Source organism: Monopterus albus, unplaced genomic scaffold (assembly GCF_001952655.1).
Source record: "Monopterus albus unplaced genomic scaffold, M_albus_1.0 scaffold60.1, whole genome shotgun sequence".
Lineage (NCBI taxonomy): Eukaryota > Metazoa > Chordata > Actinopteri > Synbranchiformes > Synbranchidae > Monopterus > Monopterus albus.
The window spans coordinates 1,580,447-1,607,927 of record NW_018127940.1 but is presented as its reverse complement, the minus strand read 5'-3'; the positions used below and the strand labels follow the sequence as shown (position 1 = coordinate 1,607,927).

The 27,481-nt window shown below is 39.7% G+C and overlaps 1 protein-coding gene across 6 annotated transcripts in view; it reads right to left on the bottom strand.

Annotated features, from left to right (window-relative positions):
* Positions 1–27,481, bottom strand: part of LOC109961965 (neurexin-1a) — a 241,003-nt gene that overhangs the window by 73,894 nt on the left and 139,628 nt on the right. For all 6 annotated transcript variants that reach the window (XM_020603263.1, XM_020603258.1, XM_020603260.1 and 3 more), the window contains one exon: positions 11,269–11,450. In XM_020603263.1, the coding sequence (XP_020458919.1) occupies positions 11,269–11,450 (182 nt within the window). The remainder of the gene's footprint in view (positions 1–11,268; positions 11,451–27,481) is intronic.

Genomic DNA, 27,481 nt, shown 5'->3' with positions numbered 1-27,481 from the left:
ACGGTTTCCCACTGTAATTCCTCTTGTTTTTATATTGCTTACGAGGACAGTTCCTGTCATATACTTTCTTAAATATATTTAAAAATTGCTCATATGCTTTATCTAAGTCTTCCTCTCTGTAAACTAATTTCCAGTTTTGCCCCATAAAATCCTCTTTTAGCCTCCTTACAGCATGTTCATTCATCACCCTCCTATAGAAAAGATTTGTTTTTGGCCTTTCTTTTCTTTACTGGCCCTCATAAACCACAGATACTGGTAGATGATCACTAATATCATTTATAAGTAATCCACTTGTCATTTTGCTGTCAATAACATTGGTAAATATATTATCTACAGTATTAGTGTTGCATGCTGGGTTGTTACTCTACTTGGTTTTGTAATTTTTGGGTATAAACTGCATCTATATATTGTGTTAATAAACTCCTCAGTTCCTGTGTGCTTGTTAGGATTTAACAAATCTATATTGAAGTCACCACATATGAACATTAATTTATGACTTATTGTCAAGTAATTTTCTTCCATCCAGTCATTAAATTTTTCTATGCTGGCTCCAGGTGCTCTATAAATACAGCTTATTACAACATTTTTCTTTTTTTCCACGAGTATTTCTACAGTCACACACTCCAGCAAATTATCCACCACCCTTGACATTTTCTCCACTCTCTTATAACAAAAGTTTTTATCTATGTACAAGGCCACACCACCTCCCATCTTATTCTCTCTGTTTGTGCATACCAAGTCATAGCCATCAAGGTCAAAATCCATTCCCCTTACATTATTAATCCAAGTTTCAGAAATAGCAATTATATTAAAAGAATGTTTTAGACTACTAAGATAATGTTTTATACTCTGAAAGTTTGCGTATAAACTTCTGCTATTGAAGTGAATTAATGATAATTTGTTTTCAGTCTTAACATTGCTGTTAAACTGATCATCCATGTAATACTTGCAGTTATTTTCAGAGTTCTTAAAAAAGTTTTTTTCAAGGTCAAAGTCATCGTCCGATTCATGATAATGTTGTTCAGTGTCTCCAATTGTGTTCAATTCCAGATCCAGTCCCTCAAAAACTATTAACCTCTGTAGCAAATCACTTGCCTCATTCCGTACGTGGGTCATACTTGTTGTTGGTTCCTGCTAATTGTTGGTTCCAATGCTCATCTGCCCTCGCAGATATCAATATACCTGCGTGTTTCTTCATACAGCTGAGGGTCCAGCGACCCCTTCATACTCTCCTTGTCTCAGCATACTGGTCCTCGGCGTGCTGGTCATACGTCCTGGATTCTGGTTCCGAGGACGGGTCACTAGTCGGTCATACCGCAGGAACGCGATGTCTCCCCTCGCCCTGGCCTCCCTTAACCTCGGCATCAACTCCCTTCCTCTCTTCCGGTGGTTCAATAGCAGTTACATTTTCATTTAAATAACAACAGCCTTCTGGTTTGTAATTCCCTCAGAAACACATGGATGAAAGGGGAAAAAACTGATTACAAAGGTGGCTTTTTTGATGCTATGGACAGTGAGAGAAGATTTAGATGATACATCCAGCCCACTGGATTTTATCTAATCTAAAATTTTAATTTTATTAGCATGTTTGACTGCCCTTTATTGCTGACATGTTTTTTTTTATTTCCCTAGAGTGTAAATTATTCAGAATGGTGCATGCAAAAAAATCAGATAAACTACAAGACCCCTCAGCTATACAGTATGCATTGTAGATGGCTTAGCTTTATACCTGATCAGACATTATAATGCTTGAAGGCAGATTAAAACTTTGACTTCATGTGTTAAGCTCAGCCTGGATCCTGCGGAGACGTAGAATTCCCACAACAATTTTCTCCATCTTTTATAGCAGCTCCTTGTCAGACACAAGGCTATTTTGCAAAATGCACTGGTGAATAAAAGAGGTAAGGAGAAGAAGATACTTCAAGCATAACTGATTTATTAGGTCATGTTAAAGGGAGGAGACTAAGAGAAGAAAATGAATTAGGCCTCACATACACTTTTAATTATTTTTGTCAAGGTGTTTGCTTTGCCCTTCTGGGAAAAAGCAAACCAAACCATCACTCATACCAAATACAACCCACAGAATGAGCCATAAAGTTTAACACCTCTTCTCTGGTGCAACATTTACTGCAACATAAACAAAAGTCAACCTTCTCCCTGGAACATCTCTCTTCTTCACTGCATGGTTGATAAACTGAGCAGAATGAGGCCACAGATCCAAATGTGCCCTTCTCACCTCATGTGGTTACCTGATGAATAAAAGAGGACAAAGGAACAACATGTGCCCGTCTGCTTGATCTCCCTGGATGAGGTGCACTGCATATGTATGCTGCTGACACGTCACAGACTGTTTGCTCTTGCACAGGCAGCAGTGCTGGCCTTCACTGCACAGCTCGTACTGTAGCAGTGAGGGAAAGAACTATTCTCATGCACATGCACACTCACTCACTCTCACACATGCCTTTTGCTTTGATGAGGTTGTGGAACAAGTTATCTATGACCAGGGGCTGCGTTAGAGTGCTTGGCTGCAATGTAACTCTCCTATAACTGAGACAAGACATGGGCCAGACAGTCTGCCCTAAAAGCAATAATGATGAAGGAAACACATGAGTATTGCGATATTTAACTTGAATGTCAAGTGCTGTTCAGTGTACAATTAGAGTTAAAGTCTCTGTGTTCCTCAGTCAGACCTGAGTAATATTGACTGATAGATATAGAGGATATAAAGAGGGTCAGTCAATCCATTATTCATAAGCAGGGGACAAAAGAAGGATGAGTGTTTCTGCTGACAATGTGGTTACTCTCCCAGAAGCCTGAGACATTTTAAAAGCGGATACGGTTCCCCACCTCACCAACCCCAGTCAAGACAGGTTTCGGTTGTGCTGATTTTCATATGTACATACGATATGTCTTTCCTCTCACTTTGTAGCTTCCTGCTGCTCATTTACTCTTAATGTTTTATGAGTCTGTGTGGTTTATTGGTGAAAGTAAACTGTAACATGAGAGCATCATTTCCTTGTTCCTGGAATATATTCTCTTCAATAAAATAGAACAAATACAATGCAAAAAAATCAGGCACTAAAGTTAACTGAGCTACAGCACTAACGGCATGCACCGTTCACCCACTGTGCCACAGTACAAATGTTTCCACAGCAGCACATAATTAAAAACAGCGTGGTTGTGTGTGTATTATATTTTTAAAAGGCTTGGGTGGAAAACACATGGGGCCAGAGATGAGAACAGTACAGCAATAAAAAAAGGTAATTAAGTTGACCAGAACAAGGCAAGCCTGGTGTTTAATATTTCATGCAGCCCCACACAATGCACCGTGGATGCCATCAATAACAGGACACCAAAAACAATAATGGAATAATTGGCTGAGAAGCACCATGGAAGATTTTTCTTTGCCAGGAATATGTGTAAGTAACTGTATAAGTAATTTCTGACTTGGCCTGGTCCAGACTGACTTGCTTGACCCTAGTAATTATCACCAGGGTGACTTGGCATACAGTGTATGTATAAGTGAAAGTACAGGGCAAATAAACACTTGATCAAAAAAGTTTATATTGGGCTATTTAGAAAATACACCTCCCTTCAGTGTTAAAATCCAAACAAAATTTGAATTCTTCTCTTTTTGTGTAAATTATATGATACTGCAGCTATTATGCATGTTAGGTTAGGTTATAAACCTACCAGAGAAGGTGGAAGCCAGTCAGCATAATTTGCTAACATTTGCACTGATATTACTTTTTGCTTATGTCACCTGCTAAGTCACTGATGTCTGCACACTCATGCAAAGAAGGCCTAGCTAATGTTTGCACCTCTCCTGCATCCAGATCTGGTGATGGAAAATTTGTGAACTGGTACCTGTGCAATCTCAGCACTCAGTATATTAACTCCTTGACCGGAATAATGACACAGAGTAACTGACATGCAGAGCCTGTCAGTGTAACTGAAGTGATATTGCAGACCACTTTCACTGGCCCGCTCAAAAGTACTGAACATTGGAAACATGAGAAAAATGCAATTCAATTTTAGTTTAAGCTGCAATTATCTTACACGTGTTTACCTTTTATTTCCTAATATTGCAAGTATTTGTTGAAAATATTGTGAAATAATGACAAGATACAATTATAATAAAAGACAGATATTAGAAAAAAAGTGTTCTGTATGTGTAGGTTAGGGAGACACTGTACTTCTGCTCACTGTTATAATGCAAGAAAAAGTGAGACTATTTTTATCCTACCCTCAGGCCTGGGGCAGCTGTGTCAAAAGTCAACAACTATAGTGACTCCGTGCTGTGCTGCTCCAGTCCCAAATGCACACAAAAGCACTCTGCATGCATACCCACATACAGTATGCATAAACCTACTGAGATTTTACTTTTAGTATCTGGGGGGAAAAACAGACTCCATAAGATTAAAAAAGAATCTAAAATGTGAATTTTAGATATTGTAAGCAGATGTATTAGGAACATGTCCTAGAACTAGAATGTACAGGACCTGAGCCAATAGAAACTAAATTCATCCTTCAAACTGTAATAACAAATAGTATGTCAGCACTGTTAACCTTGTACCTCAGAAAAAAAGCAAACATGCCTGACAGTGTAACACTGACGGTGAAATCAAATTTACCCCATGTTGGCCATGCTCTGTATGGAGCAACCCATAACGTATTGATGTACAGCTTGGAGAATGACAAGCTGTACTCACTGTGATTTGTTACACTAATAAAAGTGAAGACACATTATTGCCCTGCCCTCTCAAATACACATACGCACACATCTTCCTCTCTCTCTCCCTGTCTTTCTCTCTCTCTCACACACACACAAACGCATGCACACACTCATTCCTCTTCATGGACCACTTGGCTTTGTAGTGGCAAAGAGCTTGAACAAATTGAGAAATGATTGGAATTGAAAGATGAGTAATGGTGATTCTAGCACTGTCCCTTCTCAATATGGAGATGATGAGATTTGATTCTTTGGGGTCAGGGACATCAACCGAGCCAAGTGGCTACCCCAGCTATGGCTAAAGGAGATTGAAGGCCATTCACTCTCACAGGCTTTTGCACAATCAGTCACAGCTGACGTAAAATCAATGCTATATTTACCAGTACCATTACCATATTTTTTACCACTTTTCATCATCACTTAAACAATTACAGCTCTGTATCTTAACCGTACGAGGTACATGGGTATATGTTAAAGGAGTATTACCTTGTCGTGCTGCTGTCTCCTTCCTGTTCATGTTTGTGTGACTGAATCAACCCTGAGGGGCTAAATGAGGTCAATGAAGCTTCCTCATCCATTCCTTTCACTGCTGTCACCTCATGATGGTAAGCCATTATTCAACCATTACAGTGACATTAGCCTAGCTTTGCCACATACAGCACTGTAAACTGCCAAATATACTGACTAGCAAATGGCAACTCGGGTTTCACTGTCACTAAGTGAAGTGAGCGGAAAGCAAAGAAAGAGTGGGATTGCATCTGGCTGTGAATTTATATGTGGCAGTACTTGCTAGAGTGGGGAGGTTTGTTAATATGCATCGCTGGGTCAAATGCAGTTTGATTACTTGTATTCCTTCTTAATTAATTAATTACACAAAAGGGATATGGGAAAATGAAGAAATGTCTTCTTATTACACTTCTTTATAGCTGAGAGACTGAATAAAAATAGAAAAGTGTTCAAACAGAATACACTTGGAGACTTTCTACCCACCTCATTCTACTGATGTTACTCAAATTACATGCTCTGTTGCTTTGAGACCCTTTTGATGAAAATGGAGAGAGTTCAGCAGCTCCAGCTGTCTTATGGTATCATTCCAGTGAGCTGGGGGAAACTCCAGAAGCAAGAGTGACTTGTGTCAGCACAAACCATGGAAAGTCAAATCACTTGTGAGATGGATATGTTTACTCCTACCCTGTGCTCATTAGAGCGTGACAGCTGAATGATGAATAATGTCACGGGGAGCAAATCTGTGTTTGGACACTCACTATTGCCAAATACTTCAGCTCAGCCTTTTATTGTCAGGATACATATTTAATGAAAAGGCGCATATTTGTAACATGCAAAATCTATAACCTTTTTTGTAATTATTCAGTTTTGAGCTACCAGAACCAGGATCTCTACAAGGTTTGGCTTTCATTTTTTCCACTAGCCTCCAACTCCATTTCACACCCATGACTGAGTTTTGAACAAATTCAACAGAGATGTGATGCTGCAATTACATAGGAAATAGTATGCACTATTTAGTTTTGAATCTACTTAAAATGCATATCACCATGGCACTAAAAACACCATCCCAGTCCTTTAATGGGATTGTTACCATAGCAACAGCTGATAAAGAAATGGAGAAAAAAAGTAGATTTCCAAACTGTGAGGTGACAACTGTTCAAACACAGCATTAACACCCAACAAATAACATTTATTTTAAAATGTTCAGCTGGAGATGAACCCAGACACCTAATCTGCACCCACACATGGGTTAAAACCAATGTGCTTTTTTTGTGCATCAACCATTTATAGTAGATATGAGCATACTGTAAGGTAATAACAGTGTCTGTCAATTGCTCTGGAGGCTAATAACTGATTGGTGTGCCTGACTAAGCAAGCAACACAGGAAAGCTGTATTCCAGTGATTCCTAGGGGGGTTGCATGCAGGTCTGTTCTATGTCTGTGTGCAGAGCGAGCATGGGAGGTAATTATTGGGTCTGAGACCTTAACAGGAGTAGTGGATGAGAATATGATCTCTTCCCTGGGCAGGTGCTTTAATAGGAGTGTAGGGGATAGCGTGATACTGGTTTTCTCCTGAGACCTACAACACTTCCCCAGGTAACAATCTCACTCATCTTAATGAAGCACGCGATTGTGAATAATCAGAACCCTAACAGTAAGGTGAACTGCAAAAACACATAAAAGATGACCTTTTCTTACTGCAAAGTGGAGATACTCAGATGGTGATAGTCTCTATTGTCAAGCCATTTTACTTGACTAATAGAGTAGAGAGTAAGAGATGAAGTTGCAATTAAAGGTGTCTTCCATCAGAAGAAGGAGGTCCTTCCTGGTAGTCAGCTAAAGGAGGACCAAAGGGAGCAACGCTCCACCAGAGAAGTTATTTCTCCACCATCCTTTCTGCTCTATGGAATACTTTAACTTCGGTGTTACGGCCTCAGCCAGAGTGCCTTCATTGCTTGTTTTTTTAAAAGGGACACATGCAATTAGAAGAAGGGAAAGAAGAAAATGGTTTCAGTAGTCCCCAGCCCCCACGCAGAGATTGAGAGCCAACACAAAACAAGCTCAGTGGTCCCCCCTGGGGCCATGTTTGAGACTGAGGCGAGCCTCTGATAGTCACTGTCACCACTGCTCATTGATAACAAAAAAAGAACAAGAAGAAAACAACTGCAAAGCCTTCATTTTAGTGAGTAAACGGTTTCCTAAAAAAAGTACAGATGGATTTCTAAAAATAGGCATCTGCCCTTGTTTGTGAAGAAAAATAAAAGATACTTCCTATATGGGGGATAAAATACTGTAACAGTTTCATATAAAATGCATCTAAATTACAGACCTTAACAGAGAAGGTACTCCACACCCACATCTTATGGGCTTTCTTCCAGTTCCTCTTCACTATGGATTATCCTGCTGCATAGACTAACTACGGATCATTACATCCATAATTCCCTGTTTTGCATAATGTCATTGTGAATATTTCCCTGGATTTGACTTTCAGCTTCAGTGCAGTTAATTATTTATACGTAGATACTTGGCTACATCACGTACACTGTCATGTACAGATCAGTTATGCAGCCACGTGGGATACTTTTTTAAGTAGCTTCATGAATATTCTTCACCCTGGAAAAAGTTAGGTGGGTGGATTGTGGAGAATCATCATAATTGGAGAAACAGCAGAAACATTATCATGAATCTAGTTTCCCTTAATGTGTACTACAAAAGGAGCCTGAGGAAAGTGATTGTCATACATTTGATGATTTGCTGTTCACAGTCATTGTCTTTATATGTGATGGAAAAGACAGGCATGGGAAGGATCACAATTGCTCTAAGGTGCATTTAAATCAAAGTCCCCATATATTACTTAGGAAATTCCCTCTTGAGAGTGTGAGCTGAGATGGCGTGCTTCAAGCCCCGCTGGGTTTCTTGTCATCATGAAATGGGAACAGGAGATTAGGAGGGTGAGGGATGTAAAGGATGGAAAAGGAAGGGGGTAAATACTGAAATCTGGTCTAATCCAATCTCATACAGCTGAAGATACACTCATCCTAAGACATTTCTTCTCACTGTTGAGGGAACTGAAAGTGAAAATGAGGGGAATACCAGTAGGAATCAGCTAGATAATACATTATTTTGGAAAGTATGCACCATTATATGAACAAAAAGTCTAGAAATGTGTTTATACATATCGAATAATAAAAATCAACACCCTGTTACACATCTGTAATGCACTGACTTGATAAAAAAGGACCATTTGACCAAGGTGAGTAAACTAAACTCCACAGGTTTTCTGCAGCTGAGTACTGCTATCCCTGTATCATAAGTATTTCAATTTCATAATATATTGTGATTAAATTTTCTACTATCCTTCCTTTTTACTGGAGCACAGAGCTTAGAAAATATTCCTTATGACAATTAAATGTCACAGTGAATTCTAATTAGCTTTTTGAACCAGCTTTAAACAAATTAATACTTTTATCACATATCATCATTTTATTATTTTAAAACCAGCTGTTGATAGAATGAATAATTCCACGTGGTGTTTCATTCATAACTGTTATCACTTTATAATGCGCAATACCAGAATACTTGTTGACGCACAACCTTCATCCTCTTCACGCTCTTTGTGGCTCCTTTTCTCTCACACTTCTCTCATTTTGTTATGAAATGCAACATTTCACAAAACCCCCAGATTAATGCGCAGAAACAAATAAATGAAAGAAAGCATTCAGAGTGACTGCTGATGTGAGAGGAGAGGGGAATCTCACAACCCACTGCCCCTGCTATAAAAACATGCCTTATCAACATCTTCTCCCTGTAAAATGTCAGTGGAATGCTACTTTTTCATTAACAAGGCTGCGCATACATCTGCTGTAAGCTGCATGCTATCCGCCTCGTTATATCATGCAGCACTCCCCTCTTTCATCTCTCTTATCTGTCTCTACCCTCTAATAGTCCTCACTGTTACACACTGAAGCTAACACCTGGCATACTGTACAGTTTTCTTAAGAGATGTTTTTACTAAAATATGACCTGTGTCCTTCCTCAGCAAACATCGCTTTGTGAATTAGCTCAAGTACAAGAATGAGAAGTGTTGTAATGTATTACTCAAACACATATACTCTGAGGTGTCCATGTGCTACAGCTGCAGTGCACCAGCAGAAAACCACAGTCGCTTTCTAGGAATTCACATTTACCTCTTGTTACAAGGGCTCGAGCTGGAATCAGCTATATGATAGTTAAAGGAATTGCAAAAGTGAGGAAACCATTCAGAAATAAGTTAACAAGTATGTGTGATGTACAGGACAAGCAAGCAAGCAAAGTTGTATGCATATTAATTCAATACTGCAGCAGGATGAGCTACCTAGCAAAGCCCCGCGTGGCATTTCAATTAAAAAGGTGTCCTGTCTGTGCAAATCATATTTCATCACACAGGAAAATAATATGTACAGGAAATCCTGCCTGTTTCACCCTTGTTCAGGTGTTTTGCGCAGGTGGAAAGGAGCCCAGAAAGCCCCAGAACACATGAGGATCATAGTGGGGCATTTGCACATCTGAGTGAGCACATCTGTCCTTTCACACCCCATATTCCAACTTATGTTTTTTTGAACATCTTGTTTGTGTCCCTGTGTGGCATTTAGAGATAAATGGTTGGTATGAAAAAGGTTGTATCCTTTTAAATCAGCTTGTTATTCCTGGATTAAAGCTAGGGGCTAAAAATCACTTAGCCTTGAGGCTTGGGAAGAAAAAAAACCTGGCAAAAAAAGCACTTCCACGCAGCTTGAGAACAGAGATGTGTCATAAGAACTACATCACGGCTGTGCCATGTCCTCAGGACATGCCTACTTATGTCACTGTGTGCTTACTGTATGTGTGAATCTCTGAGTGGGCAGCTGGGGTTGAGGCAAATTTCAAGACCAATTTCATGTGTGTGTCCCTGTAGCTTTCCTGTATGTGAGTGCAATGTTCCTGTATGCTCCTGGCCAGCATCGGTGTTGTTGTCAGTAAGTGGGTGCTAGTGAGAGAAAGGTCATGTGGTAGCCAGGAGATTTATGTCCAGGTCAGAGATGCACTGTATGGAACCAGCCTTATTACCGCACCATTTCCCTCAGTTCCTGCTGCACACACACAGCAGCCATAACACGTAGACAAAAAGGAGGTGGGTGAGCAGGCTTGGGCTCCTTCTTACCACATCCAGCATTAATGCAACAGCGGTCATGCATGTTGTACCTGCCATTTAATCATGACTTCCTCTTTCTTTTGTGGTTATAAAATTCAAAATAATTACCATTATACCAGGAAACTTAGCTTCAAACCTCAAGTAATTCACTAATATCAAATATTAAATAGGAAAAAAACCACATATCTTTAGATAGAGTTCATTAAAGAATAAGGTCAGTCATTTTCTATATTAACAGTATTTTCAACACTCCCCATACAGAGACAAAAACCAACAATGATTTGCCTCTATCCATGATTGATATCTGTCTGTCTGTCAGTTCTGGGTTAACTTACCATACCTTTGTTTAAAAGCAATTAAAAACACATAAGGGAAGCACACTGCTGCACTTAGTGACTCATTATGAAACACAAGACCCTTATGTTTGTTAAAAATATCCAGCGATCTTGTGCATGGGCCCTTGACTCTTGATTACTTCAGATGCTGTAAAAAGTTAGTTTCTGAGCAACAGCGGAGGTTAATGGCACTGATGAATAAGATTAACTGACATTAATCATTAGAGGCAAATTGTTGCTGGTTTTAGTCTCTTTAAAGGGAATGTTTAAAATAGTGTTAATATAGAAAATGATAAGCATTAATTTTTAAGAAGTTAACACTGAAAAACACAATTACTTTGCTTTATTACGACTGAGCTCCACCCACTTCAAATCAATGAGAAAAGTAGAAAGAAAAAAAAAATAAATGCAGAAATACTGTAGGATCCCATCACTTATACAGTAGCAAGGCAGTTTTTACCAAATGTGCTTCATGTACAGTGCACAGTGTATAATTTGATCTACTGCACTTGTTCTTGACTTACGATGTGTAGTTTCAAGAAGTCTCCAAGGCCGGAGGAGCTATCCACCCTGACCAGGACAGCATCCTTCAGGTGCGTGCTGAAACCGATGGCTAGCCGGTCTGCCCTTGTGCTGGGACGGTCATTTGGTGGCCACGTGTATGTGATCAGTCCACCATCTCGCCCAAATATGTACGTTGTTCCCGCTAGAAAAAAAAAAGAGAGAAAGAACAGAGGATGTTGATAATGTATTCCCCCTTACAACTGTGTACTAGGTGTGAAACACTGACTGTCAACACAAATATTATTAACACAGCAAAGCCGGCACTGATGCTGTGTGTACAGAGCACCGTCGGTCTTGAGTATTTTATTGTGCTGAGCAATGACTTTGCAAAGCACTGAGCAACATATCACTCTTGAACAGCTGTCAACCCCATCTGAGGGTTTAAGCACCCTCAAGTCATTTCATGTGTAGCAGAAAATTTTGTGGAAATGAGGGAGGCAGGTACCGGCGCTGCTTTCCTCATAATACTGCACAATTACTCAGTTTTACTGCCACTGGCTGCTTCCCCTTTAGAGGAAAGAGATACAAGTGAATGCTAGCAAAATTTGCAGTCGTGTCCCCCGTGGTCAGGTAACCAGCGTACCAAACAGACACCTCCCTGTCTCTAGCGCTTCATTAGCAGCCAGAGGCATTATTGACTGAATGGTCCAATTATGCCCTTCTTGTGACCTCCAAACCAGCTATTTCGTGCTTCGCTGCATTACCTTGTTGTCTTTAGCAGCGGCATGAAGGCTTTGAACATGGCCTGGTGGATTGAAGGTTGTGCCTAATTACCTAGCTATTCAGTGAAAAAGAACCTTGCAGCTTCAGGCCAGTGACCTAGTCAAACTGATGGCTGGAAATAAGTATTTCATGACTAATGAAGGAAGTGGTCTAATAAAAGCAGCACTATGTTCACATATAAAGCCAAAGTCTCAGGTTTTGATGCTTGTCTTCCATCCACCATTTCAGAGCTGTCAGTTTCCTCAGTCAAATAACTGCATGCTTTTTCCCACTTAGAAACCTTCATTAGGGTAGTATTTCAATTCGTTTTAGCCGGGACATAGAAAAGTATGATTTGTGAAACAAAGTGTGTATTTGTGTGCAATTGTGAAGGGATGTGAATGTGATTGGAAAATACATGCCTGTGAGAGCCTGACAATGGATGCAGCTGTCAGATTAGCATAAAAACAGCTATCTTCATGAAAAATTAGACAAGGAGTTCTGCTAGTGTGTTACAGATTTACGTGTGTGTGTGTGTGTGTGTGTGAGCACAAAGGAGAAATGGAAAGCGAGCGCTCGAAAGAGAGACACTGTGTTAATATTCATAGGGGCGGGGAGTTAAACAGCCTTAGCCTGAAGAATAGATTTTAAATCATTTGGATTGTAATTCCAATATTTTCTTGTAAACCAGTTCACGAGGATACAAAACAATCAATAAATTTGGCATTTATTTTTATATTTCTGTTGCTTTCTTCCCTCTGGCTTCACAGTGCAGCGATTAAACTGCGTCACTCCAATCTCAAGTTCCATTTCCAATTTTATTCCCTCATTTGAGTCAATACGCACTGTCAACCATTAACTAAAACAAATTGCATCATTAATTAACCGTAATGTGATTAACAAATAGTGTTGAGACCTACAGATCTATGGTGGGGTTTATTGTTTTCATAAAGCATAACTCGCATTTGTAAAACATAATGAAATCACACTGTAAGCTTTCTTGTTCTGCTAATGGATAAAGCGTTATGAAGCTTGATGACTTCTACAAAGGAAAAGACATTATGTGTAATATATTTGCGAGGCAGGCATCATTTCTTTTTCATGAAGTCTGGCGGCTACTGCTGATGCATATCCGACATTGGCGCCTTCACAGCACAATCTCCAATTTATGTAGCTGGTGCTGGACTGTTGTCACTGTCTCTGAGTTTCCCCCCAAGCCACCAAACACTGGCTCCATGCTCCAGCTTATTATAATTAAGGTCTTTTAAACCACGTCAGTGTTGAAACTCACTTGGCCCTTAAGCATCAGTTTCCTCCTCTGGCATCCTTAAGCTAAATGGATAAACAGCAAAATCTGCATGTCAAGGTACCAAAGGTCAACAACTACCTGAACAAACCACAGATAAAACAAGGTTGTTGATATGTGGGCATGCAGTCTAAAATCCATACTATTGAAAAAAATTCCTTAAGGGACTGCTGAAAATTAAGGTGCTGTACATGGAGAAACATGGCTAATGCACACCTACACAGTCGTGCAGGGGCATGAAATCAGCAGACATGTGTCTGTGTAACTCCAGTGGTGGGAGTAATTAAGCATTGGCTCCATATTTGTTATTTGTGCACCCTCTTGGGGCGCTGGGTCCGATATGGATCTGTTGTAGTCATTAGATACAGTAGTGTCCTGGAAATGCTCGCCTGTTTGTTGTCTCTTTAATTTGACAGGAGTTTCGGTTTATTCCCTGATCATCTGCTGCCTAATAAAAACAAATGAAATGACAGGATCCAGGCATAATAAGTAGAGTGTGAAATATATGTAGCACTATACAATAGAACTTCACATACTCCTTTGTGCATTTCCATATTATATGCTCACATGCATTTCCCCAGAGGGGTCATAGTGTGGAAACCAAGAGACAGTGTGTTTTGAGGTAGTATTGATAGATCTCACAAGGCTGTTACAGATGATCAGACCTCCAGGATGAACTCTTCAACCACAAGCCTCCAGTGTTAAAATCATAATGAATTAATCTGGCCTCATGCTGGCTGCTCTCTGTTGTGTCAGTTAACATCAAAGAAGATAAACACCCTGCTTTCATTAAAAATGTAGCATCATCCCAGGAGTTTGCCTGCATTTGGCCAGAGGTGCGAAGTATAATAGACTGTCGGGTAACAAACATGTCCTGTGTGTTAGAGCCCTCTTGGCACTGACTTATTAATGTCTCAGTCTATTTCTGCTGCAATGAAGCAAGAGCATATAGCAAACTGGACTATAAGCACAGCATGTTAAGCAAACTGGCCTATAAGCACGGCATGTTAAGCAAACTGGGTGGTGTCATATGAAGAGGCAGACAGTGTGAGCAAAGGAAAACATACTGGCACTGTTCCTTAGTGTAGCAATTGTCGGGTGATTAGGATATACCACCCAGGCAGTGTGTTTGACTATACAGCTCAGCTAAGGTCAGCTCTGCAGACTGTCTTTCCCCTGACCTCCAACACGGTCAGCATAAAGAGCCTCATATTACCACCTCTGCCGAGAAACTGAGGAGGAATCCAATCATAATTACATAGTTCTGATGGAAATATGAAAACGAGAGATGACATTATGGATCTGCTTTCTGTCAGCACCTAACACTTGTGTTTCTCTCTGTGTGCTGCCAAGGATTCCCGTAATGACTGGCGTGCAAAAATAGATGATAGCTCAGTATGCTATAGCTTTCTGAGATTAATTTTTGATCGTTTTATAAATCTCCTGAATTGAATTTCAAAGTAAGATCATCTCTTTTCCCAGTCATCTCTTGTCTCTGTCCATAGATCTTAAACATAAACAAAGCGTTTTCCAGGGAATATGTCTATCTTCTGCAGTAATATCTTCACAATGCAAATGAGCTTAATGAGAACAACATCCGTAAGATCTGTGCAGGCACTTTAACTTGTTTTTGACTGTGACAGAAACAAGTAGGTGAGCATTTACATAAACTGCTTTGTGTCATACATCCCCAAACATTTAAAAGGACAAAACTATTTTCAGGTTATAATCAGGATAGCATTTGGGTTTATCTTTGGTCTCTGTGGAGGAGGAGTACCATTAAAAGAAGCTTAACGATGCCTATTGGATTACCATTTCAGTTCCCAGACAAATCGCTATCACGATTTATGAGGACACTACAATCTAAGCAAAACACTATCGGTATCTAGTAAAGGAGCTATCTCCGATCAATGCGCCTGAAGATTTTGTGCCATGAGGGAAAATTGAGAGTCAATGTGATCATTCTTTTTCTTCCCTCTGATCTACCTTTCTCTTGCTATATTTTACTTTTTAGGACAATTAAATGGTCTAGTAGTTGAGGAGATGAGGTGGTAAATAGAATGCGGGGTTATGAGCAAAACAGCTCAAACTCACAGCTAATTAAATGTCTTTTCAGCTGCATGTTCTAACTTGGCAGCGATTACAAAACTGTGAATTACAGAGATGGTGGAGTAGGGGCACCGTTCACACGGTCTCCGTGTATAAATAAATGGCACATCACACTCCATGACCCAAAATAATTTTCCCTATACACTGATATCTACAATATCTATTTGATATATACTGCATCTGATATATACAGTATCTCTCTATTGCCATTAAATACTCCTGGGATTCTGTTTTGGATCCATAGTATCATTTCTCTCTCAGATAACATTCAAATCTCTTATTAAAAAAACAAACAACAGTAATAGAGGAAGGAGGAATGTGATTGTATTATTTAAAGGGCAACAGATTTTGTGTCTGAACTACACTGATTCCCCTTGTGTTAGCCAATGCTTTGGTTATTTCAACAGGCAAAAGAATTGAAGGACACCAGGATCTGACCCCTTTCACTTGTGACTAAAGAATCTGTGGCTCTATTTACACAGTCACTTCCAGTTATTTTTAATTAATGTGGAATGAAGTGTATGAAATGGTGGGAATAAAACACACCATTCAAAACAAGTGCGTGTGTTGCACCAAGGTGATAGAGTACTGTTCATCTGGAAAGCTGTCCATAAAATATGGAAGGACTTCAGTCAGTGCTTTTTTAACCATGTATCACTTTTAATTCTGCCAGTACAGATTTTTATTGTGTGGTTTGAATTATTTAAGTAAAAAATGCTAATGTTTCTCAAAGTTTTATACAAGAAACAAAATCCGTATTATTATTGTTGAATGTGGTCATTTGTAAGATTTTCATTGACCTTGGTGACATCTAAGGTATAATGCAGTTGGATCAAATGAGCACTGTGCCCATTACATGACTGTAAAAGCTACTGTATGGAACTGTCTGTGGATCGTGTTTAACTTTCTGTACTGATCTTTTCTTTGATCAGCTACAGCTGACAACTCTTCCCTGTATCCTGTACTGCAGCTACGTCTTTCATACGATGTACAGTATTTCTGAGTTGTTCAGTTAACTGCACCTGTAAAAGTAAAGCCTTTCTTATTGTACGCCTGGAGATGCTTCCCAGTAGGTCTGTCGGTGTGTGGTGGGGTTTTGTGTTGTTGGTGAGGGTGACATTTCTGTCAGGATTTTTCTTGCTTGTGCCTGTTTGATGCTGTGGCAACCTACTCTGAACTTTAGTTCTCCACAGTAGGAGGAGAGGAGCCATGGTATTAGGCATCATCAGGGATTTTTCCTTGTCCCAGTCACCTTCTGAATCCATGTCAAAGGTGCTGCGTGGTGCACTGCAGTCGTGTTCTGTTTTCTATCAAGTCATGTGTGCATGCACGGATCCCGCCCATTGGCTTAACAAGGATATTTAGGCAGGTTTGACTATGATATAGTAACTCCCTCAAGAAGGAATAAAATAGCTTTTTTCACTCTAATTATATCCACATGTGGCTGTACTGTGAATGAGGAACAGGCTGGTGGAAGCTCCTTTCTCATAGTCTGACTGCCTCGGTAGTTGGATGCCATTCTGTTTGGCTCCTAAACTAAATGTCACTGAACCATTTCCTTAATTTGGCAATGAAACTCTTAACATCAGAGCAGCACGGTAGCCTAATATGTTTTCTCCTCCCTAGCTAATTAATTTTTAAGTTCCATATAGAGTGTTTGCTCATGGCAATATTGCACCTTTTGCACAAGGACACAAGTTTCCTCTGGAGAGAATTTTAGTGGTAGATCTCTTTTTTCTGCTGTCTGCTGTACACGAGAGTTGTCAGAGCACGTTGCTTTGACTGGAGAGCACATCTACTAATAATGTTTTCTACCCTGTTGCCAACACACTTGCACTGTGAACTAATGGTCGTGAAAAAGTCACTTTCCACACACAGTGCCACAGGCTTTGTGCTGTGTCCAGTGACTTATAAAAAGAGAGTCCTGAGTATTCAGAATAACACATGTAAGAGTTCTGGGTTAAAGAGGTCAGCTCAAGATGAAATGTATTTAAATTATTTAAAACAAAAATGTAACTAATTATTATTTCTAAGTGGATTAAGCAGTGTTTTTGTTTAATGTCAGATGTCTAGTCCCAAGATTGTAATTTACGGTATGCTTCATTGTATTATCTAAGGCATGTTATAGGTTTAAAAATACCCTTGTTATTTAAAATTTTGTCTTGGCATCTGCAGTCATTTTAGTGTTTTCATGGTGGGTTTGTGTTGCTTTTAGAAAAGGGTTTCACAGTGTGAAGGTGACTGTTCTGGAATCTTAGATTAGGAGGTATTGTAAATGCAGGTACGTGCCTTTCACAAAAATCAACATACTGTATACTTGTACTTAATTTTTACATTTCCAGTGTGGCTTTTGTCTCAGCTAAGTCATTAAAATGAGACAAAATGACTGTAAAAGGACCAAACATGAGTCATAATAATTATTCTAAAATATTTATCTTTATAATTTTCATGATTAAAGCAATTATAATGTTGCATGAAAATTTAAAAAACACAGATGCCTGCTGGTACAAAAAACAGATCCTCCTGTCAGGTGCCAATTTTATAGCCGACAATACCAAAAGCTCTGACATGTCAGGTGATTAATTGCCTTTCACTTTTGACTGGCAGCCTCTGCATGGTGGAATAATTAAGTACAGTGAACAACAGCAGCTCTGATAATATGATTTGAGCGCAATTGTTCTTCCAGTTGTCGACAGCCTCTTGTTTTCACTCCCATGGGTAGACATGAAGAAAATTCAGGTGGACACTAAACACTGGAAAGCAAAGTATAGTGGATGCAGCTAGATCCCTGTGGCCACCCCTCACCCCCACTCAATCTCTGTTTCTATATCTGTTCATTGTTCCATTGCAGTATAGTGAGGTCCTTTCAACAATTTAAACCTCACTCTCAAGCTATGCTCCTGGAAAAAGCCATTCTTTATCTTCAGTGGTGTGTGAGCAGCCCTTTGAGAGACTAAAAAGACTATGGATTGTTGACTTGTCTTAATCCTCTCTCAGCACAAACAACTGCCTCCTTTATAATGGGATAGGCAGTTAGAGAAGAACCAGCAGCCATGAGAAAAGGTTTCATTACAGGTTGAAGCTAGAAGAATCTTGCTCAACATACAGAAGCAAAACAAACTTTTAATTTGACTATTTAAATTATATGTGGGGGCTAGAATTCCCTCATTGAGATAAAAACAGGATTGCAGTATCGTGTGTGCATCTCATCCATTTTATACAGTACCATCTTTTCAATCTTACATTGCAGTAGAGCAGACCTAAGACACTGAATGTGTGAGACTGGGGTGGAAACTGGGCGATTTTACCAGGTAGTCTTTAACTGTTACAGCTCTGTCAAGAAACAAATCCATAACATAAAATATTGTGGACTGCACACTCTGCCACATTCTGCTTTGCTAACTTCCAAGTTTTTTTTTTGTTTGTTTTAAGTGATAAATCCTCCCTTCAGTCTTTATCAGAAGTGTAGAGCTGAGCTATTCTCTTTGCAGTCAGCAGAAAGCAGTAAGGACAGAGGTGCTAAATCAACCTCGAACACAGATTGCTTCCTTATTTTTTCTTGGCTTAATAAGTCTGGTCATATTGACATGTATACAGTGCAGTCAATATTGACTTTTGCAGTTCATTGCACAGACTTAATCTTCACCACTGGTCAGAGAGAGTATACAGTTGTTTGGTATTGAGATATAAGGTACACTGATGCTAATACAGCATACTTGACTTTAATGTTTATAGTTTGAACCAATATAGTATTTCAGACAATTATTAATAATAATCTATTTAAATAAACAGCTTTTGTCACACCTACCTAAATGATGAGTTGTTAGAAAAATGAAGATTTCAAGGTTCTCAGACAGTCACCCTTAATATTTAGGCTAGACTAGGCAAATATTCTAATCAGCCCATTTTATAGTATTGTTTTAACAGTATCCAGTGACCCATGAGCCTTAAGCTCCTTCTAATGAAGACAATCCCAAAGCAGCATTTCTGCAGAGAACAGCTGACAGTGCCCAACCTGCCTTCATAAGCTGCAAAGGATTAATCCCCAGCCCCCAGCCCCCTCCCTGCTTTGTTAATTTGATGTGATTAAATTAAGTGGAGACTAAAAGTGGGACATTGCTGCTTGCCCCCATGACTGGTCATCCTTATTAATGTGTATAAGAGCTCCAAAATCATATGGCCAACAAAACCTAATAAATACAGGGAGAGAAAGAAAACACAGAAGCACTTAAGTCAGACCTCAAGGCGGGTACAGTGCAAAAAGGCCACATCAAAGGGGAAGGAGGGAGAAGCAAGGAAGAAAAGGGGGGAAACAGAGACAGATAAGGATTTGTGACATTAAAAAGGTTGATTAGATAGGAGTGTCATGCTTTTATACTGCAAAGGGCAACAGCAGAAATACAACTGCTCAACCCTTACTGTACGTTTAAAGGGTAGGTTCTATTTTTTTGTTTTGTTTTTTTCATGTTTTCCTTAATACTCAAATGCCATATATGAGTACTGTACTATCTAATAAGCTAATAAGAGGTATCAACAGCCTAAGTTAGCCAAATCAACTAGGTAGCTTCATGTCAGGTTTGTTGCTAATGTCTTTTCCTGGTGTTAGACAAAATTCTGTCCCATCAGGTTCTGTACAACTCAGAACCTCTCCTGTAAGCAGCTATTAAGTGAAGCTTCTACCTAACTCAAAAAAAAAATGTGAATTGAGAAACCTACCCCTACATCATACTGCTGTAGAACGTCGTCATATTTTATAGTCACACTGCTCTGAAGAGATAAGCCTTCACCTCATCATGACAGAGACCCCTGGGGTAGCCATACCAACCACCCTCGCTCTTCATGGCAGGAAACCATCAATTCATAGTTGAGGTAAAGTTCTACCCCCTGGGCGGGTAATATTATGCCACGAATGCTCAGTCAACTAGTGTCACACCATTCTACCCCCTCCTCTGCCATGCTCACTTCCCCTAAGTCCTAAATGATACATGAGCCCCTGCCTTGTGGAGCCGAAGGACCCATCCAGGCTGAGCTGACAAGACCCAGTGTCTTAATGGGGCAATACACCAAACGGGCCCTTTGTTACCCCGACCAGCTGCATATCTGCCTCTCCAGCCAACAGCCTTGGCTCTGATAGAGGTGTCTCACAGTATTGACAGCTTCTAATTTACTCTCTCATCATCACTTGCCTCATTTACTCCTGAGACACAATGCTCCCTTTTTCTCAGTTCAGGTCAGCCATTTTGTTTGCCAGCAATTTGTTGATTAGATTTTTCTGCATCCAGTGTTTAATTTGGGTGCCAGCAAACACACATATCAATGTTAGACTTAAAGAAAATCAAGTATCAGTTAATTGTCTCCTTTTTCATTCCCAGTTAAAAGCTGGTTTGACTGATTATGTGCCATCAAACATCAGTGTATTATGTAGTTTCAATGTGTGTGCTAGCATGTACCAAACATCACATGCTCCGAACAGTCTCTAGAATCCTTTGTGTTCTTTATTAGTGAGCCAACAGATGTGGAGTATGACTGCAGTTCTAATTACTGAAAAAGACAAGTGTGTGGGATAATTACACAGTGGAAGTGAGGCAGAAAACCAGTGCAGGGCCAGGGCTCTGATCTGAGACTACAGACAACTCTGGCGGCCCATCACCATATGCAGCCCAACCTGCATCAGCACAAATGCTGCTCTCTCAAAGCGCTGCAGTGGTTTATAGAGGACACTCCTACATTAGCACTATTCACAAAAGCAAATGATACAGCAGTCTGTACTAAAACTGCATAATTACGAACTGTCTGTGCTGCACGAGGGCTTGTTTTGAAAGGGCTGAATATATCTGCATCTCTACTGCTAAATATTAGGGAAAATATCAGGTACATTTTTCACTGTCCCTCTTCTTTGACAAATCACTGTTTGGGTTGAGGCAATGTACATGTGCAGTAGATGGCATAAATTGGAGCATAAACAACACTTAAAAACTTGCAGACACTGTTAACACACTCAGTTTGGTACATACAATGCAATACACAACGTACAGTTCAATGTGCAGTATTTCTGGTCTTTATTTTACATAAGTTGGCAAGCTGACAATATCATGAAAGATAAGATCATATATATTACCATATATACTACATATATGGTCACAAAACCTATTCCTCATGCTAACGTGTCTAATTTCTATGTTGTCTCTGCATGACGCTGCTGTTTACTCCTTTACTGTTACTCATTTACTGTTTACTCCTTTTGTAAGCCATACCCTGGAGACAACAACTTCAACTTGGCCTTAATTGCAGGATTAAACATCTGCTTTGCCTAATCCGGAGTAGCCTCACTTTGTAGGTAAGTCTGTTCTAAGTGGCGAGATATAATTTAATTAGCTGTATATCTTATGGAAATGATATAATAAACCAAATCTGGAGAAGATCAAAATAATATTTATATGTTTATTTTTTTATTTTTTTATTTATTGCGGTGCAGCTACTGTGTTTGCAAGTTATATATAGCTCTGCCTCCCCCTTATCAACAGGCAGTGTCAGAGCACCACAAGAGAGCTGCACAGTCCTCTATCTCACACTGATGCCATGAATCTACCAGTAAACAAATATATAACAGAAAAATTTGCGTGGGTAGGCATTGTATTTGTACACTATGTTGCAAAAATGTATGCTAATATTAGCTTGCACTTAGGTGTTAGGCGGGCATGTTTTTATCAGCCCTTGCCAGCAGGCCTGAGGCTCTAAGAGATGGAAGGAGCATTGAGGAAGGTGAAATCCCACACAATCTTATTAGAGTGGATTAAGTGGCAGCATTCTTTTTCTCGCCACTCAGCTCCAGGTGAACAACTGTAAATTGCAAAAAAACAAACAAAACAAAAAACAACAAAAAAACAAAACAAAGTTGTGACATGGTTGGTTCTTATTGAGGCCTCCTATTGTAGCACAGGGTAGCTATTCACTTTTAAAAAAAAAACTTTTATTATTTATTCAAAACTATCATTAAGCCGACATAAATGATATTAAAGTTATTAGGCAATGATTTGTAGGCTTAATTAAAATGCTGTCAATCAGACCACCCATGTGGAAGAACTCAAGAATGAAAGTTTTTTTTTTTCCCTCCCAAAATAATCATGTGAAATTTACGTAAGGACTTAATAACAGCTGGATCATCAAAGGGAATCATCTTCTGCAGTTTGGCTGCCATAGAAACCCATTCTCTTGTCCTCTGTGGTGAGAGTTCTCAGGCTGTAAAGGTTGAAATGTGTCAGCCTCCATCTTTTATTTTTTTTCCTGTAATCAATTCACTAGAAGGTTACTGTAAACTACTAGAATCACTTTATAGCTGCACATTATATTTTCATGCCTTCCAAGTGTGCATTATACTTTATGACCTATTTAAAATTCTAGCCAATGATATGTCACACTATATAAATTGAACTTTTCCAATGTGCAAATTTGCATCTCGCTTCAGCTACCCACATGCGCGCTCATCGATTGTAACTATGATTAAAAGTGTTCAAAGAGATGGAATATGATTTGGGAGAGTGTTGCTCTCTGTGTGTGCAGTCAGTTTCTGTGCATCTGTGATGAAAGGTACGTGTGTGTGTGTGTGTGTGTGTGTATATACAGGCACAGAGATAGCTGCTACCTCATTATGATGACAGAGAATGATGCTTCTCCAGGGTGACTGAACTCAGCTCAGATTAGATACAAAATATGGGTTTTTGCATTCCTGATCTCAATTTTATTTATTTATTCATTCGTTCATTGTTGCTCTGTTCCTCTGGGAAGTAGAAAGACATTTGTAAAGTCACTTAGCATTTTAACCTTTTCTTTAGCATCTATAACACCCTCCATTTTTCTGTCTTCCATACAGTTACTACTATGCATGCAAAAATTAAGCTGTGGCACATGTGGGAACAATTGTATTTTACACCCTATATTTGTGATTTGTTCCTTTATCCTTTTCCTCTAATTGCCATACTATTGTATATACAGTAAATGTATCACTGTTATATCTTATTTATGTCTGCATTCTGCTGGCCGGTTTGATTATGGTTAAGCAATGCCATTTTGCTGTTTTCTTAATTTTTATGTCTGCCAGATGTTTCAGTGTATCCAGTTAAAAATAATCACATTGCATTCATGAGAATCAGTGTTTCATATAATCTAATGATTCTAATGGGTCTAAGTTTTATGCATCTGATATAGTATTACATGGGCATTATCCTATTGCAATCCATTGTATTTTGGTGTCATGCTGGAAAATGGCACTGTTTACGGTATGACAGTTTTCAATTTCTGTGCAAAATGATCAATGACCACACAACTTGTCATTTGAAGTCCTTCTTTACTTTTTAATCACCTTTAAAAAACAGAGGTGTTAACAGACAGTAGACAGAATGAATAGGTAAGGGCGAGACAGGAGGAAAGACAAAGCTGTTCAGGATGATTTACTGAGTGCCTTATAGGTAATGAGCTCCCTGACTCCAACTCATCCAGGACCTATGCATATGAGGGGTGCAGACATCCCCTTGAGCCAAATGAGCAGGCGCTTTTTCTCTCCCTCCCTCTCCATCTTCCAAGTCTCTAATCCAAAACCGGACACATTACTCAGCTGCCCCCTCGCTGCCCACCGCACGCACAGTCAGGTCTCATTTCCCTTCATGCCAACCATAGCCTGGTCACCACCGAAACCACACAGACCACTGCAGGGGCAAGCAGCTGCCCACTCTGTCTGCTTGGATGGGCCTCTGCAGACCTACGAGGAAGCTGGAGGTGGGTTAGGCACAGCGGTCGGGAAGAGATGAAGCGCAGAGAGTAGGAAGAGAAGGAGTAGGGAGGAACTGAGAAAGTATCACAAGATGCAAGTAGGTTAAAGACCTAAAGCACACACAGAAAAGAGGGTGTTTGTGTTCTCATACATCAGAGGAAGAGGAGAATGAAACAACTGCAGTCCTCGCTCTCTCATTCGTAGGTCAATAACTGCCTATGCTCCCTTTAGAGCAGAGGAACATGTACTCAGATCCTTATCAGGGCAGCTATCATCCCCGCTGCCTCAGAGAAGCAGAGATACTGTCAAGCTCACACTATCGCAGAATGACATCAGCTCAGAGACATGGGAGTAATTATATTATACAAGCCCAAAACACACCAGCAGCAAAGCAACATCAGAGACTATCCACTTTCTCCCTCCTCCTTTCTCTTTTTTCCATCTCTCCCCTCTTTTCTTTCCTCAGCTCCTCTCCTACTCTACCTCCTTTTATTTCTTCCCTCTGTCTCTCTCCCCGACTGATCTGTCCATTGTAGCCATGTCAGCACAGACTAACAAAGTTTCTAATCCATTCAACCATTAGCTCTTAAAATTGATTATAATCATTTAAATTGCTTTGCTGACTTCAATCAAACCATCAAGTCTTAAAATACAAAAGCGATTTGTGCAGCAGTTGATTGAGCAGGTGTTAGAGGAGGTCTTTTCTTATACATGTTAAGTATATCACATCATCACTGATGATCTGGGGGAATGACTTCCCCCTACTACTACTACAAACTATGATAGCATATGCAGCATAAACAGCTGAACTCATGGAAGTTACAGCACATTTTGCTCAGACAGTGAAAACTGTCTGCATTAGCCACTACAAGTTAGATGAAAGCGTCCACTTTCCTATTACGCACTGAAAAGATTCATTGTTTTAAATGTCTGTGGTGATTCTCAGTCATACAGCTTGTGGTATATTGCTTAAAAGCCGTCCTATTAGTCAGATCATCTCATCTAAAAGAACAAAAGCAGCAGTACAGAAGAAATATGATAACCTAGTTATCCAGAATACAGTGTTGAGTATGGTATCCATCTCTGGGAATGAAGACTATCACCTCTGGGAGTTTATTCGTGATGAATGGTATGTCTGCTACTCAGAGTTGATACTATCTGAACCTCATTACTGCTAGCCCTAAACAAACAATGTATCACACTCCAACTCAATTTCATACATCTTGACCATGGTAATTTTCTTCTTCTTTCCACATACATCAATGACAGACACACAAGTTGAACACAAAGGAAACAACGGCTGTTTCCTCTTACCATATGCTGATACATAGAGGGTAGTATGTGCTTTCCTACTAAGTCTCTTACAGTAATTTTGTGCTCTTGTTGAGGAGAATATTTGGAAAACAAAAACATAAAATGGATGATTAGTGGACCATTAGGGCAGGCAGATTTACTACAGTTAGCTACATACTAAGTGAAAAAGTGCATTTACATGAAATGGAGATGAGGCAATTTGCATATAGAACTAACTATCACCACTCTATTAACTTTGTTTGGTCTAATCACTTGAGACTGTTAAACGCACTGTGACCACAACAGTGAAAAGCAGGTACAGTTACATAAGTATTGCAAATAGGTTTCGATTTTTTTAACATTGATGGTGAAACCAAGAGATAAAGAGGGGTGGGGGCAGAGAGAAGACAGCAAGAAACAGCACCTGGATATAACATAAAGTTTGTCTGTGCTGCTACAATTAAATTACATATATAAAGAAAAAAAAAGATGCAGCTAAGAAATACTAAATCTAATCTGAGAGACTATGTTTCATACATCCGCAAATTACACCAAAACAATGGAACTGTGCATATTTAATTGCTGCAGTGAGCAAACACCTCATGTAAGGAACGAGACCTGTGAAAATTAAACCAGTTGCAGCACAGCTAAGACAACAGCACCGGTGTTTTACAACAGCAGGCTTTGTCCTGGAGCCAGGTACCATGTTGAACAGCATGTCTCTCATTTTGCATTTATTCACCCTCCGTGTGCTGATCAACCAAAGATTTAATCATGTTACTGAGAAAGCTTTTTCTTCCGACCCTGTAAGTTCTCTCTCTCTCTCTGTGGTAATAACAGCGGGAGGTGCAGCTAGGATAACTGTAATATTAAGTCATGGAATCTGCCTGAAAGCATCACATGCCATCAGGGTCCTTGGGGAGAACAGGAGGCGAGCTGAGTGTTGTCCACTCCAGACAGGTCACAGCAGAGTGGCCTAATTGCCTCTCTTGTTATATCAGTATGCAGGCAAACCTCCCTTCTCCGTCATCATCACTTGGGAGTAGCCTCCTTTGTTCATAAGGGTCTAACACTGCCCAGTGACATGGGTTCCAGCTTTGTTTCTGAACTGCTTCTCTGTCAATAAAAACATTCTCAAAGTACCGGTCCTGCTCTATAATGGCATTATCAGAGCTCTAAGCTTTGTACTGCTAAACTTCAGTATAAGAGAATCCAGAACAACATCTCCATACAGTGTTGTACATTGTTAAGCAGTGTCTACTGAGTGGAATCCAGAGTACCTCGGCATTACGTCAGCATTACACCAGTAGTGATTACATCACTCAGAATGGCCTGGGCAATATGAAGACTAAAAAAAAGGACTATTTTGCTCTTTTTAGTGTCAAACTGCTTCAGTCTTAATCACTCACTCTAAACTTCTGGTGAAATTCATACAGTCTGACATGTAATAGGAAAAAACTACTGCAAAAAAACATGTAAAAAAGCTGCAGTATTTCTAGAATTATTTTAATGTGTTGAGGCAACCGTACACCAGTCTGTAGTACCATGAATACCTGGGGTGAGGTTATATAACTCCTTATAGTTGAGACTGTCCCTCTTTCCTTTCTCTTCCTCAGTCCTAATACCTGTGTCATGAACCTACTTGCCACACAGGGTAAAAAGGCTACATTTACCCTTCACACTTGTCAGGGGCTATAAGAGCCACTCGATGTTCTGCGGAGCTGGAAGCAAAACATCCTTGTCTCTTCCAAACACCCAGAGGCAACATAAAGCACCCCAGCTTTCTAATCCTATCTAATCTGGACACAGTGGAGCATCTGCAGATAGGGATATGGCTAATCTCAGACAAGGAGACAGAGGGCACTTTGCTGAGATGGAAAAAATGGGGGTGGATCTAATTGACATCTCTGTGTGTGTGTGTGTGTGTGTGTGTGTGTGTGTGTGTGTGTGTGTGTGTGTCTTGGGAAGTTGATTATTATATACAAAGAAAAAAAAA